General features: G+C 37.6%; 1 protein-coding gene across 1 annotated transcript in view; it reads left to right on the top strand.

The window, feature by feature from the left end:
- LOC150085099 (serine/threonine-protein kinase D3-like) overlaps positions 1-16,626 on the top strand; it is a 224,473-nt gene that overhangs the window by 22,287 nt on the left and 185,560 nt on the right. Inside the window, exon 2 of the mRNA XM_090375772.1 lies at positions 1,468-1,589. Coding sequence (XP_090231898.1) covers positions 1,587-1,589 — 3 coding nt within the window. The 5' untranslated portion in view covers positions 1,468-1,586. The remainder of the gene's footprint in view (positions 1-1,467; positions 1,590-16,626) is intronic.

Here is a 16,626-nt window from a genome sequence, read left to right as displayed (position 1 = left end):
TGAGTTTATGATAATAACCAGCATTAAATAAATAAATTTTTAATTATGAAATTATGCAGTTGCTTTTGGTCAACTTATTTCTGTTTTCTTGTCTGCTGCTTGAATTATTGCAGCATGATAGTAGACTTCAATGAGCATTTTTAACCATTTAGTAAAAATTTCATGATGGATGGTGTGAATAATGAGTTCAGTGTCTGTATGCCATTTATTGATACACAAAATCAAATCCAAATGCCCATATGCAGTATATTGGATTTGTCAGTGTTAAACTTCAGCTGCCATTTACAGCTAATACCCAACCTTCTCAGTAGAATATTGGGAATCACTGATAAAGTTGATGTGTACAGCTCTACATGTTGTGTTAAAATCAATATTTTGTCACAAAATAATCAATCATTTTTAATATTTGCTGCTGCTTTTTATCATTTTAAGTGTAGACTTTCGTCATGCCTTATGTGGCTACTCCAGAGTATAAAATTATAAGACTATAATTGTGCAGTCAAATATGAAGTTTGCTGAGCAGTGCAGATGAGCTGCCAGGGCAGGTCCTGGAGTCTTGTCAATGATATATAGGAATTTTGCTAGCAGGGACAGTGAGGTGATTATCCCATTGTACAAGGCAATGGTCAGGCCACACCTAGAGTACTGTGTACAGGTCTGGAGGCCTTATTTTAGGAAGGATGTAGAGTTGCTAGAACGGGTACAAAGAAGGGCAACAAGATTGGTGAGGGGAACAAAGGGGTGCTCTTACCAAGAAAGGCTTGAAGTTCTGCAAATTACAGCACCTGGAGAGTAGGCACCTGCAAGGTGATCTGATTGAGGTGTATAAGGCCTTGAATGGGTTGAGTAAGCTGAATGTTGATTGGATTCTTCCTCTTGCTCAGATTAAGAACTGAGGGGGCATAGATTCAAATTAAGGAAAGACAGTTGTAGAATAGGTGTGCGGAAATTTTCCTTTAGCCAGTGCGTGGTTGATTGGTTGAACAGACTTTCATCTTTTGTTGTGGAAGTTGATAGCCTAAACAAATTTATGGCTGAGAGCTGGACAGGCATTTTGAACGAATGGAGGGGTGAAATGGGAGGGGTTTTTTTTTTTTTTTTTTTTTTTTGGCTGATGCTGTATTAAATTCCAGGGGCTCACATCTGGTGAGTATGGGCTTGGCACACCTAGGGTCCTGAGCTGGATATCATCATTCTTCTCTTTCTTGGTGATTCCCTTCTACTTTTCTCTGTCTCTTTCAGGGTAACTCGGGAAATTTTTTTTTTTTTTTTTTTTTTTTCTGGCTAGTGCAGCATAAGCCTAGGGCTTCCTTGCACCTTAAAGCTAATAATAATAAGCTTGCTTTCTTGCATTGTATGCCTCTGCTAATGCTAATTGATGTGAGTATAATGCAAGAATTTTATTAGTAGTTTTTATTAACAAGTTATTTTATGAATTTTTTTTTTTTTTTTTAATTTCTTTTATAGGATATTTTGAAAGCTGACATGAGAGAAATAAATTGGAACCTTCAATTTCAAGCACAGATATTCCTGTTGCAGGTGACATACATCCAGAATTGTAATGATACAGCTTAAACTGTGTATAAATGGTATGCCTTATTAGTGGATTTTATAATATATATAGATTGAAGTTAAGTACATAGTTTTTATCTCACTTTCCCGCTGATGACTGTTTTTAAGTTTTGTAGCATTTTCATCTTACTTGAAATCTATATTATGGGTTGTAAGTTTTCTTATTTTATTTTCTATAATCAGGAAAAAAAAATAAAAACTACTTTTATATTGTGATATGCAACTCTTTTTCTTATGTGTTCTTATTGTCAGTATCTGTGCTGCACACATCAGTATGTGAAATTTCAGGGTGTTGCTTCGCTTATTGGAATTTTTTTTCCTTCCCAACTGTTTTTGAGTCAGTGCAGTAGATTATTGATATTTGTCGATAGGACTTAATTTTGCTATAAACATCATAGCAGTGACCCAGTGTACCTATTCATTTCAAAAACAGGAAATCATGATAGATTTATGTCAGGCTCTTAATCTGATATTGCTAATGCAAATTATGATAGTGATGGCCACTTATCAGAAAATCTTAAATTGTAAACTGCAACTAAATAGCAAGCATGTTGTGAGTGACTACATGAGCTAACCATGTTTTTTTTTTTTTTTTTAAATGTAAACCCCAAACACGAGAGGTATTAGAACCTATAGTACTTAGTACTGTGCTTGGGTTGGAGGTTGAGAAGACGAAAGAAGACATTTGTTGACATTGGACTTGAACTTCTGTAGACTAATTTTTAGGAAATATGTATGAAGGAAGGTTGTTCCACAAAACGGAAGTTGAATGAATAAACGAGGAAGATGAAAAGTTGGTTCTGTGAGTTCGAAGTTGGACAGTAAATGGATGTTGGCTGGTGGCAGCACATGTTCGGACTGTTTTGAAAGAGAGAGGGGGAATTATAGAAGCCAATTCAGAAGAACAGTGCCCATGGAAGTATCTGTAGAAAAGGCATGCAGCAGAAATAGTACATCTATGAGACAGAGAGATGGAATCTACAAGCCTGAGAGAGAGAGGTTTTGGGGGCACCGCCCCAGATGTGGGAACAATATTCCATGGTAGGGCGGATTTGCGATTTGTAAAGAGTGAACAGCTGTTTGGAAGAAAAGTAACATTGATAGCGAAAGAGAAAACCAAGTTTTTTAGATGGAGAGGAAGCAACATTCGTAATGTGCTTGTGCCAAGAGAGATTAGAAGTCAGGGTAATCCCCAAAAGAGAGATATCATTTTGCCTAGAAATCAGAGTTATGATGAATATCAACATTCTCAATATTCCGTGCATTTTGAGAGTAGTTTTAAAACTGCTTTTGCAAGCTGACCACTGGATAATCTATTTGCACTGAACCTATTGGTAATGATCTGGGAGGAATTCAGATTGGCTAGTACATTGCTTGTAAATTGCAAATAAATATCTTGCTGCTTCTACTCTGCCAATTGCGTTTACAGAGAGCGCAAGTAGCCTTGTAACATAGTGGGGGGGGGGATTGTTGAGACTGATCTACAATCACCAAAGATAAGCATAGATGCAGAAGAATCCTTTTTGCGAGATTTAAGACAAGACTGAGTTTTAGAAGGATTGAAATCAACTAAGTTGTCTTTGCCCCACTGGAAAATTACCTGGAGATCGGCATTTAAGGAATTGGTAGCAGATTTTTGAGAAGTTGAAGCTGATTGAGCAGGACAAGGTTTCTCAAAATGGAAAGTGGAATGCAACGTGCTATTATCGGCAAAACGACTGGCTAGCATTTCCAGTTAATCAGTTAATGGAAAAGGTCGTTAATATACAAGAGGAAAAGAGTGGGGGGGGAACCTTGTGGGGACACCAGCATTAGTGGAGAAGTTAGAAGACAGAGAGCCATCTACCATCACCCTCAGTGAGTGAACAGAGAGAAAACTGGATAACCAATTACAAAAAACAGTTGGCAAACCATAAGATGGAAGCTTGTTTAAAAGACCTTTATGCCAAACACGATCGAAAGTCTGAGATGTCAAGAGCAATTGCTTGTGTTTCACCAAACTTTTCCATTGAATTAGTCCATAAATGGGTAACATAAGAGAATATCACCAGTGGATCGACACTGACGGAATCCATACTGGCGATCATTGATCAGACGGAAGGTTTCTAGGTAGTTTAAGAATTGGCGGTTAATTGATTTTGCCATTACTTTAGAAAGAGTAGAAGTAATTGCAATGGAATGATAATTAAGCAGGAATCAGTATGTGGCATCCATATCCCTTAAAGGAATAGCCTAGTCTATGTGAGCCTAGGCTATATGTCTGTATAATAGCCTAGACTCTGCTAGTTGGTGTCTAAATAGGCTTTGCTGATAAGAAATTTGGACTAAAGTTATTGTTTTAGCTCCGGATCAAAGATCTTATCTTTGTCAATTTTTCCTATCATCCAGTGAATTATTTCTTTGGAGTTATGATGAATATCAACATTCTCAATATTCCGTGCATTTTGAGAGTAGTTTTAAAACTGCTTTTGCAAGCTGACCACTGGATAATCTATTTGCACTGAACCTATTGGTAATGATCTGGGAGGAATTCAGATTGGCTAGTACATTGCTTGTAAATTGCAAATAAATATCTTGCTGCTTCTACTCTGCCAATTGCGTTTACAGAGAGCGCAAGTAGCCTTGTAACATAGTGGGGGGGGGATTGTTGAGACTGATCTATTTTATGCAAACTTCACATTATTCATGATTTTCCTCCCACCCAAAACTTTTATATATGAACTTAAAGTAACAATATATTATGGGAAATGAAAATGTGGTTATATCATATTAAATTAAATTTTAAGAAACACTTGAGCCATGAAATAAATATAGGAAAATAATTAATGCTGTTAATAGGGTTATAGGTAAGGGAAGGTGCTATTCTGTTACTATTAAAATCTAACAGTCCCTATAGAAAGGAATAATCACTTCCTTTTCCCTACTAGCAAAATTCCTCTGTATCATTGACAATATCCCATGACCTGCTCTGGCAACTTGTCTGCACTGGTCTTGTGCCTATTAGAGCTCTTCATAGCGACAGTAAAGAAGTATAGATAAGAGGGTATTAGAGCAGGATTTCAAAGGTTATTTAGTATATTGTAAAGTTTATTTTGATAAGTTTTTTTCTTTTTTTTTTTCTCTCCCTGTAATAGTTTGGTTTGTTTAATATTATAAATATAATTTTTTGAAAGTTTCTTTTATTAATAATTATTAAATTTTATAATGGTTTTTAGGTTAGGTTAGGTTAGATCTGTCTTGAACACTTGGTCAGAAGGTACCATGACTCATATGGAAATGCCGATTGCAATTTCAGAGTGAGTCATGATTTTATCCTTTGCAGAACCTGTGGCATATATTCCAAGGTTAACCTAGTGGATAATCCTAACTCACTTGGAGATTCTTTTTCTTTGTCACCGTTGTAAGGAATGCACTGATCTTAATTTACAATTTGGTGCATTGCTAGAACAGTTTGAGTCACTGAAAAAAACGGGTGCTTGCCCTCAAGAATAATATAACTGTGATCTCGTTAGGGACTCAAGACTCTAGTAACCCACCAAGTGATGTACTCTGGTTCAAAATGGCTTAGCTTTATTAGGAGACTCCATTGTCAGGGAAACGAGAAATATTTTTTGTAATAAGAATAGGTGGACTAGAACCAGGGTATGTCTGCCAGGAGCAACTATTAACAATCTCACCAACAGACTGTCAGATTTTAATGAGAGGGGAGGGGTAAAGAGAATATTATTATTCATGTGGGGACTAATGACATTAAGCATACACGATCTGACGATTTGTTAGACAAATATAGGACCATGCTGAAGAAATGCTGCAAGTTAGGTCACAATGTCTATGTGTCTGTAATTCTGTCCAGGCACAATAGGAGGGATTATATGCTGTGAAAGCCTTGTGGATTAGCTTCAAGACTTGAAAGACTCTGCAAGGCTTTTGGGGGGGAAATTTCTATCAGCTTGGCCTGCACTTGTAGGTAAAAGGAATCTGTTTTGTAGAGACAGGATACGTTTAAACAAAGATGATGCAAGAGTTTTTGCCAGTATTATTGAGGATATCTTAAAGGTTCAGGGAAACTGCTGGTTTGGGGGACAAGGGTAATATAGATATGCGTTTATCTGATAATATTGGTCAAAGTAACACTTGCACATGTCTCAAGAGTTCTTATTTGTTACTGCAACAGAACATAGTAGCAAGATGTTCAGAGGCCAGAAACATTTCAAATGATCAGGTACCAAATGCTAGGGAAGTGAGCTTAAATAACTTTAAGGGGTGTGTTAACTATACAAGAACACTAACTTAGGGTAGTTAACTATACAAGAACATTAATCTTAATTGTTTATACAGTAATGTCAGAAGTGTCATCAATAAAATGAGTGAATTCAAATTACTGGTTAAGACAAGTAACACTGACATAATAGAGCTTACAGAAATGTGGTGCCACCCAGAGATAGGGGATGATGAGTTTCAGTATGGTATGTATAATGTATTTAGGAAGGATAGGGAAGTTAGAAGGGGTGGTGGGGTCATGCTGCTTATCAAAAGCAGCCTGAACACGATGAAAGCTTTCCCGGATTCATATGTTAGTATAGAATATTCATATGCTAGTATAGAATCTGTATGGTGTGTGATAGTTGGAAGCAAAGGTATAATGAGAATGGGAGTAATCTGCAGGCCAGACGATTGTGAAGATTATGATGAGAGCCTCAACATGCAAATGAATGGGAAGTAATCGTGAATGTCTTATGTGCAATTTTAATTTGCCTCTAAAATTGATTGGAGCAAATGGGAAGGAAACTCCACATGGGGGACAATTTTTAAATCAACTAGATGATTATTATTTGTATTAACATGTCAGGGAAAGTATTAAGGAAAAGAATACTCTAGACCTCATCACCCATGAACCAGATGACATAATAGGGCTGACAGTACAGGAACCAGTAGCAGGAAGTGATCACGGATGATGAAGAGAGAGACAGAGAGGTAGCAGTAGTTAAGGCAAAGGAATGGGTTATAATTTCAGAAAATGAAATTGCAATGGCTTAAGATGATACATAGCCTCTATTAAATGAGTAGATATCTCACAGAGAGTGAATACAATTGAATTATGTTATACCTTTAAAACATTAATCACAGAAGCCTTGAATGTGTTTATACCATTAAAAAAATACTCCACGAGATGGATTTCAAGTTGGATGAATAATGAAGTTGCTAAATTACTTGAGCAGAAAAGATGGCATGGAAATGTTACAGAGCAATAAAAAGTACTGAAGCCTGTAACAGCTACAAATTAATTCTGCAATAGTGCCCCAGAAAAGGCCAGGCTGGTAAAGGCAGATTATGAGAAATTGCTGGCAAAGAGGGGGGGGGGATAAGGAATTATTTATATATATAAATGCAAAGGAGAGAAGGACAAACCAGATTAGACTCTTATGTAATGGATGTGGGAGAGTATTAGATACCCCAGCTGAAGTTGCAGATGAATCAATAGTTATTTTTGCATCGATATTTACAGAAGAAAAATCCTTTATTTCAATGAGAATTTGTTGGAATGAAGTTGAAAAAAATGTAATTAATGATGTTGAAATTTCATATGTTTATTTAATGAAAAAAATTTCTACCCTACAGGACAGTAAGGCTCCTTGGGATGTAATCTTAAAGGAGGTGGAAAGTGAGTGCATTGAACCATTGAGGCTAATTATGAGAGATCACTGGACTTGGGAGTGATTCTGTTGTATTGGAATTTGCAATACATAAAGGCATTTCTAAGATTGAAGTGGGAAATTACTGGCTGGTTAGTCTAACTTCAGTAGTAGGGAAAATCATTGAAACTATGATCAAGGGTGGAATTCAGGATCACTTAGATATAAATGGAATTCTGAAGGAATTCCATTGGTTTTGTAAAGGGAAAATCATGTGTAACTAATCTGGTTAGCTATTTTGACAGGGTCACTCAAGAGCCACCTGAAATTATTCTCCAGGGTCACCTGGAGAATAATTTCAGCATTGTTTATTTGGATTTCAGCAAAGCATTTGACTCAGTCCCATGTGAGTGGTTATTTTATAAGCTGGAACAGGTTGGAATCACAGGGAAAATCCTTATATAGATAGCTGGATAGCTTCAGGGCAGGAGGCAGAGGGTTATGATAAATGGTTATTCCTCAGATTGGGTTTATGTAAGAAGTGGGGTTCCCCAAGGATCAGTATTAGGACCACTGTTGTTTTTGATTTTCATAAATGACATGGATGAAGGGATAGAGGGCGTGATGTCTAAATTTGCAGATGATGTAAAGTTTGGTAGAGTAGTTAATGATCGCTGCCAAGCAGAGCTTCTTCAGAATGATCTAGATAGACTTCAGGGACGGTCAGAAAAATGGCAGCTATGCTTTAATCCAGCAAAGTGTAAGGTATTGTACCTGAGGAACAGTAACTCAAAATAACTTATACACTTGGCGGAGTTCAACTAAAGCCGGAAGTGGAGGAAAGGGACTTGGGTATTATGATACGGTCAGATATGAAGTTCTCTGAGCATTGTAGACTGATTGCAAGGAAGGCCAATGGTGTCCTATCGATGATTTATCGAACAATTGCGAGTAGGGATAAGACATCATAATCCCGTTATATAAGGCTATTGTTAGACCACACTTGGAATACTGTGTTCAAGCATGGAGACTGCACCTAAGGAAAGACCTTGTGCTTCTTGTAATGGTCCAAAGAGGGGTAATCTGCCTGGTGAGATTGGCAAAAGGGTGTCCATATGAGGAAAGACTTCAAATATGTGGTTCTCAGAGCTTGGAAACTAGGTGCCTTAGAGGCGTTTAAGGCTCTGAGAGGAATAAGCAAAATGAATGAGGACGAAATTTTCACAGTTATAAATGATTCTAGAACAAGGGACCATAATTTCAAGTTACGGGGGGGGGGGATGTTTAGACTGGATTGCAGGAAGTTTTATTTTAGCCAGCGAGTTATAAATTACTGGAATAAGTTATCTACATGAGTGGTAGAGGCTGACAGTTTGGGGAAATTCAAAGGGAGGAGGGAAACACATAAGTTGTCCATTTCCTTTTCTGTTATTAATTATTATTTTATTTTATTTATTTTTTTTGTTATTTTATTTTATTTTATTATTATTTTTTATTTATTTTTTATTATTATATTCTTTTTTTTGGCTGTTGCAGGCTTCCATAGGCTTCCTTGTACCATGTGGACAATGCTAATTACTAATACTATATGATAACAAAATATGTAATAATCTAAAGAATAAGGGTAAAAGAACTAAAACAACAATCACCCTCAGGGGAGACGAACATGACTCCTTATCCAGAGACACAGGATGCCCACATCCCAAAGAATGTGCGCTACTAAAGTAAAAATACCTCAAAATGAAACAGTGCCTGCCTGCCTGCAAGCACCATCTTTTCTAGGGACAGCATTCTAATTGTGCAGTCAGATATGAAGTTTTCTGAGCAATACAGACAGCTGCCAGAATAATTTACAGAGTTTAGCATTAGTAGAGGCATATGATGCAAGAAAGCAAGGTTATATAGCATCAGCCAAAAAAAAAAAAAAAACTCTTCCTGTTCCATCCATTCATTCACTCCAAAGGTTTGTCTAGTTCAACCTTGAATTTATTTAAGCTGTCAACTTCCACAATGACAGATGGAAGCTTGTTCCAGCAGTCAACACCCCCTGGCTAAAGGAAAATTTCCACACATCTATTCTACAACTGTCTTTCCTCAATTTCAGTTTATGCCCTCTCAGATGCAGAATCTGAGCAAGAGAAACAATCCCATCAGCATTGAGCTTGCTCAAACCATTCAAGGTCTTGTACACCTCAATCAAATCGCCTCGCAGATGCCTAGTCTGCAGGTGCTGCTATTTGCAGAACTAAGCCTATCTTGGTAACAGCAACCCTTTGTTCCACTCACTAATCTCATTGCCCTTCTCTGTACTTGTTCTAGTAGCTCAGCATCTTTCCTAAAATGAGGCCTCCAGACCTGTATGCAGTACTCAAGTGTGGCCTGACCATTGCCTTATACAAGTGGATAATCACCTCCTTATCTCTGCTAGGAAAATTACTATATATCATTGACAAGATCCCATGAGCTACTCTTGTAGCATGTCTGCACTGCTCAGAAAAATTCATATCTGACTGCACAATTACCCCAGTTCTTTTTTATTCTCTCTACCCTGAGTGTTGTACTGCACAGTTGGTATGGCACTCTGGAGTTATTGCTACCCGTATGCAGTACTTTGCATTTGTCAATGTTAAACTTCAGTTGCCACCTTTCGACCCATCTGCTCAGGTTTTCTAGATCCTCTTGCAGTAGCCTATTGTCATTACTGTCATTAACAACCCTGGTGGACACTTCCAGTTCCATAGTATTCTATGGTTATACTGTATGGGGTTCCTTCTTAGTCTGGTTGAGGGAAATGTGGAAACAGCATCTAAATTAAAAGACTGCGATATTTCCTAGTACCTGCACTTAGTAATAACTGCCAACTTCTCCTCGCTCTGCATGGTGGGAGGGGAGGTTGGCAGTTATTACTGATAATCGTGGATCCTAGTTTTGCCTGTGTGTGTGTTGGGGCTCTGCACAGGCCAGGATGCACCTCTGCCCTGTGGGATCCCCTATAAGTATGACAATATAGTGTTCTTAGCCTGTGGGGGTGGTGCTGATCTATATTCAGAGTGCTGTGATGAGTGTGTGTGAGAAAGTACATGAGAATATCATATTTATCTGTTGAATGTTGCACTCTGAATATATTATCCCCCTTCCCAAAAAAATAAATAATTAAAAAACAAAAAATAAAATAACAAAAATAAAATTTAAATACTCCCTTGCAAGTTAAGGTGTGTAATTGTTGTATCAATGTTTCTCACCATGTGTAAACTGTGCAATGGCTAAATGAGTAGTTGTAGGGGAATATGCATGCTGTTTGTATTCAAGTTGCTGTGAACCCTGTCATTGTGCAAGTTAGATTGTTGAGTGAAACTATGCAGATGTGAAAGTAAATGCTGTGCATTGTCTTCCTTGTTACACTCATGAATATATGTACAAAAAAAAACTTTTTAACATCCTGTGTGCTTGTCTTGCTGATAAGCAAGACAAGTACACAGGATGTTTAAAAATAATTGCAAGTTTCTATCTTGCAATTATTTTTGCTTCTTTGCTATTCATTGTCCTCTAGATTACATCCTCTTTTTAAAAGTCAATATATAATAAAAAAGTAAAATTAACAAGGAAACCTTTTAAATTATAATATATCTAAATTACCACTCTTATACCACGTGGAATTTTAATATATTTTATTTAGATGTTACCTAAAATAATATACAATGAGTAACGTTTCAGTTAACCAGGGTTGCCTTAAAGAATGGATACCCAATCCACATCATCAATAAAGCCATCATAGACCCCTCCAAGTCCATTAAACAACCACAACCTAGCATCGACAGAAGAAGCACCTCCATATGTATACCATACATACCTTCAATCAGCTCTAAAATAGCCAAAGAAGCCAAGAAATTCGGGATATTCACCTTTTACCAAAGTTCAGCCTCCATCAAACAGATCATAAAGCTACAGCCCAGTGACCCAGATAATTCTAGAGTTCCTGTATATAAGATAGTGTGGATGTGGTAGTAATATCTAGGGGAATCATTCAGATGCCTACAGTGTAGGATTATGATATTGATGATGGTATATCAAGCTTAATGTCCAAGTTTGCAGACAATATGAAGATTGGCAGGGTTGTCAAGGACACTACTGACACTATGCTACTGCAACAGGATCTGGAAAGGTTGAGCAGATGGGCTGAGAGGTGGCAAATGAAGTGTAACATCGACAAATGTAAAGTACCAAATATGGGAAACAGCAACCCCAGAGCAACGTATCAACTCTGTGGTACTACACTGACAGTGGTAGAGAATGAAAGGGACCTGGGGGTGGTTGTGCAGGCAGATATGAAGTTTTCTGAGCAGTGCAGATGGGCTGCAAGAGTAGCTCATGGTGTATTGTCGATGATATATAGGAATTTTTCTAGCAGGGATAAGGAGGTGATTATTCCCTTGTATAAGGCAATGGTCAGGCCACACCTAGAGTACTGTATACAGGTCTGGAGGCATCATTTCAAGAAGGATGTAGAGATGCTGGAACGAGTACAGAGAAGGGCAACAAGATTAGTGAATGGAACAAAGGGGTGCTCTTACGGAGAAAGGCTTAAGTTTTGCAAATTACAGTGTCTGGAGACTAGGCACCAGCGAGGTGATCTGATAGAGGTGTATAAAGCCTTGAATGGTTTAAGCATGCTCAATGCTGATGGAATTCTTCCTCTTGCTCAGAATAATCACCTGAGAGGGCATAAATTCAAATTGAGGATAGACGTGAGGAAATTTGCCTTTAACCAGCGGGTGGTTGGTTGGTGGAACAGACTTCCATCCCTTGTCGTGGAAGTTGATAGCCTAAATAAGTTTAAGGCTCAGCTGGACAGGTATTTTGAACGAACAGAGGGGTGAAGTGGAATGGTTATTTTTTATTTATTTTTTAAATTTTTTTGGCTGATGCTGCATAAGCTTGCTTTCTTGCATCAAATGCCTCTACTAATGCTAATGCTAAAAAGAGCACAAAAAAGATGCAGAATATGGCAGAATTCAACAATCTGATACAGCTCTCCGTGCCTTCCAATGTGGTGACACCTGGAATTTCCATAATACAAGCATCCTTTCCACAGATAGACAGTATAACAGAAGAAAATTTAAAGAAGCCTTTCTTATCAAATTATTTGGATTCTCAGCAATCAATAGAAAACGGGGGGGTTAGATTTCAACCTCCAGTATATTCCTCTTTAAAGAAAAAAATGTGAAGAAATAAGGTCCCAGGAAAGAAAAGGAAATGAATCAACCAGAGAAGTACAAAGTGTACACTCTCTTCCAGACCCCCGAAACAGCCTACACATCTGATGAGCAAAGGTAATAGTAGTAGCAGTGGCATTTGATGCAAGAAAGCAAGTGTATAAGCTTATGCAGCATCAGCCAAAAAAAAAAAAAAAATCACACCATTCCCTCTAAATGCCTGTCCAGTTCCTCCTTAAATTTATTCAACCTATCAATTTCCACAACGACAGGTATCCTCTACACCGCAACCTGGAACCAGAGCAAGAGAACAAAGGTCACCACACAAGCAACCTGGATTCAGGATAGGCATTAGCATTAGCATTAGTAGAGGCATTTGATGCAAGAAAGCAAGCTTATGCAGCATCAGCCAAAAAAAAAAAAAAAAAAACCCACTTCCACTTCACCCCTCTGTTCGTTCAAAATACCTGTCCAGCTGAGCCTTAAACTTATTTAGGCTATCAACCTCCACCACAAGGGATGGCAGTCTGTTCCACCAACCAACCACCCGCTGGCTAAAGGCAAATTTCCGCACGTCTATCCTACATCTGTCTTTCCTCAATTTGAATTTATGCCCTCTCAGGTGATTTTTCTGAGCTAGAGGAAGAATCCCATCAGCATTGAGCATGCTCAAACCATTCAAGGCTTTATACACCTCTATCAGATCACCTCGCTTGGTGCCTAGTCTCCAGACACTGTAATTTGCAAAACTTAAGCCTTTCTTCGTAAGAGCACCCCTTTGTTCCATTCACTAATCTTGTTGCCCTTCTCTGTACTCGTTCCAGCAGCAACCAGCATTATTGGCTAACTATATGAATACCTTACCTATAAAAATGTATTGCTGACTGAACCTCTTGCCCATTTAGGTCTGCACATCTGGCAGGAGGTATTGGTCAGCAGGTAAGAAGTTTATTTATTTAATTAAAAATAGGTTAACCATAATTGAACTAAAAATAGCTCATTGTAACATAACTGTAACATACAATTCTTCTTTGAGATCGTAATCATAACTTAGATGTGCTAATTTGTTATTATAAACTAGAAATTTTCATCTATTTTTTGTAAATTAGAATTGATCATATATAAATACATCTTAGTTGATTGTTATTTAGATCTGCTCAATGTAAAATATGTTATTTTTGTCTTCCAACAGCAAGGTCTGATGATGGTATCGGCAAGATACCTGAAACGTTGCTCATTGTATATTAGTTTAGGTAACACCTAAATAAAATATATTAAAACTCCATGCGGTATAAGAGTGGTAATTTAGATATATTATAATTTAAATGGATAGAAACCATGTCACGTCCTTCCCTAACCATAATGAGGATCCCTTCTCACATGTATAGTCTACACTGCATTCTACCACTTATTCTAAAAAAGCACTCTGTATCCTATTATCTGTTGACAGTTGAGTGTATCTTTAATGTAGAATAATTTTTCTCCCCTTCACGACAAAATAGCTTCAATCTGTCTTTGGGACTACTGGGCTGTAAACCTGTTTAGAATTCATTCACTGGCTCTACAGATTGAACATAGTTTTCATTTTTCAATTACTGTCATAAATAAGTACATTTAAAATGTTTACTGTTATATTTTGTACTAAAAACATGTTGATATAATTTTTTTATCGATATTTATGTTTCTATTAGGACAAATACCATTTAAGTATTTGCTTTGTTATTATTATGAATTAATGTATTTTTATTCCTTGTTTACTGCTTAACTTTTAATGACCTCTGTCTTTGTTAGCCCTGTTACTGTGTTGTATTTATGGCTGTATCAGGGTTTGCTTACTTCAAGCAATAAATGGATATTGAAATAAGAAAATTCAGTACTGAATTTTATCTTATAGGAATAGGGATGAAACATAAAAATTGTAAAGTAAAACTAAAATTGACCACAGCTTTTAAAGGAAACTGGTTTTCCCTACAGTTTGTAAGATGTTCCTTGGTTTCTGTTATTCAGGTGCCAGGACCTTAAATTTTATTAAGATAGATTTAGGTCTTAGACAGTTTTTAAATTCTGTACAGTGGGATCAACTGATTTTGTTACCAATGTTGAATTCTAAATGGGAAGCCTTCAGGGACTTAATCTTGGAGGCTACTAGGCTTTTCATTCCAACTATCAAATACTGTTCAAGGTTCAGGCCTAAATGGATGTCCGATGAATTAATGAGGCTCATGGCAGAGAAGAAAACTGTATGGGACGCATATAAATTATCAGGTGACACAGAAGCCTAAGGCAGATATAAGCTTGTCTGTAATCAAGTCACAAAGGAGGTTAGGCAGGCGAAGGAAGGTTACGAGAAATCTTTGGCAAAGGATGCAAAGAAAAACAGCAAAGAGTTCTTTGCTTATGTAAACTCTAGAAGGAGAGGGATGAATCAGATTGGACCACTTAACATAGATGGGTTGACTATTGATGATCATGCTCAGGTAACTGATAAACTGAATGAGTATTTTGCATCTACATTCACATGTGAGGAGTTATTCAATGAGGGGAATGCCAGAAGTTTATCAAACTCTAACAGGGAGCTAAGTGATTTTGTAATAACTGAGAGCAAAGTGGAGGAGAAATTGTTGATGTTAAACATAAGGAAGGCAACTGGGGTGGACTGATATATCCAGTTATATTAAAGGAGGCAGCAAAGGAAGTAAGCAAACCTTAGCCATAATTATGAGAGCTTCATTGGACTCAGGGGAGGTCCCCATGGACTGGAGGTGTGCAAATGTATCACCAATTCACAAAGGGGTTCAAAACGTGACACAAGTAACTATAGACCTGTTAATTTAACTTGTGTTCTGGGGAAAATAATGGCGTCACTGGTTAAAGAAGCATTGCAGGGTCATCTAGACAAAACTTTTTTTTTTTTTTTTTAATGAAAACCCCAAACACGAAAGGTATCAAAACCTATAGTACTTAGTACCGTGCATGGGTTTAAGGAGAAGTATGGGGGGAGGGGGTTGCCGGAAACTTTGCTCTAGACTAAACATGGGTTTCACCACTTCAAGCCTCCAATAAGCAAAGTGATGGTATTTCACCGGTTGATGAAAGTCATCTACCACCTATAATAATTAAGACACAGCATGGATTTGTTAAAGGGAGGTCTTGTATGACCAATTAGATTGGATACTATGATGTGGTCACAAAGGAATTGAATGTCAAAAATAAATTTGATATCATATACTTGGATTTCAGGAAAGCTTTTGATACTGTTTCACATGGAAGACTGCTGTACAAATTGGAGAGGTATAGCATTAAGGGTAAGTTGCTACAATGGATAAAGGGATTGAGTTTGAGACGACAGAGAGTGGTAATAAATGGATACTGCTCTTCGTGGACAAATGTTATTAGTGGAGTTTCCCAGGTTTTGCTGCTGGGCCCACTGTTGTTTTGTGTATTCTTCAATGAAATTGATGAAGGTATATCAAGATTAATGTCCAAGTTTCCAGATGATACAAAGGTTGGCAGGGTTGTTAACAACGGTATAGACAATATGCTACTCCAACTGGATCTAGATAAGTTGGGCAAATGGGTTGAGAAGTGGCAACTGAAGTTTAACATTGACAAATGCAAAGTACTGCATATGGTTAGCAATAACCCAAGAGAAATGTACCAACTGTTTGGTACTACACTCAGGGAAGTGGAAAGTGAAAAATATCTGGGGGTAATTGTGCACTTAAAACTGCACTGCTCAGTTTGCTGAGCAGTGCAGATGGACTACCAGGGCAGGTCATGGAGTCTTGTCAATGATATATATGTAGGAATTTTGCTAGCAGGAACAGGGAGATGATTATCCCGTTGTATAAGGCAATGGTCAGGCCACATCCAGAGTACTTTGTACGGGTCTGGAGGCCTCATTTCAGGAATAGAACGAGTGCAGAGAAGGGCAACAAGATTGGTGAGGGGAACAAAGGAGTGCTCTTACAAAGAAAGGCTTAAGTTCTGCAAATTGGAGTGCCTGGAGAGTAGGCACGTGCAAGGTGATCTGATTGAGGTGTATAATACCTTGAATGTGTTGAGCAAGCTGAATGCTGATGGGATTCTTCCTCTTGCTCAGATTAAGAGCCCGAGGGGCTCTTAATCTTAATTGAGGAAAGACAGTTGTAGAATAGATGTGCGGAAATTTGCCTTTAGTCAGCAGGTGGTTATTTGGTGGAACAGAC

Source organism: Mastigoproctus giganteus, chromosome 6 (assembly GCF_048544385.1).
Source record: "Mastigoproctus giganteus isolate SK-2022 chromosome 6, ASM4854438v1, whole genome shotgun sequence".
Classification (NCBI taxonomy): Eukaryota; Metazoa; Arthropoda; class Arachnida; order Uropygi; family Thelyphonidae; genus Mastigoproctus; species Mastigoproctus giganteus.
The sequence above is the reverse complement of the archived record's forward strand: the minus strand, read 5'-3'. Positions and strand labels throughout refer to the sequence as shown.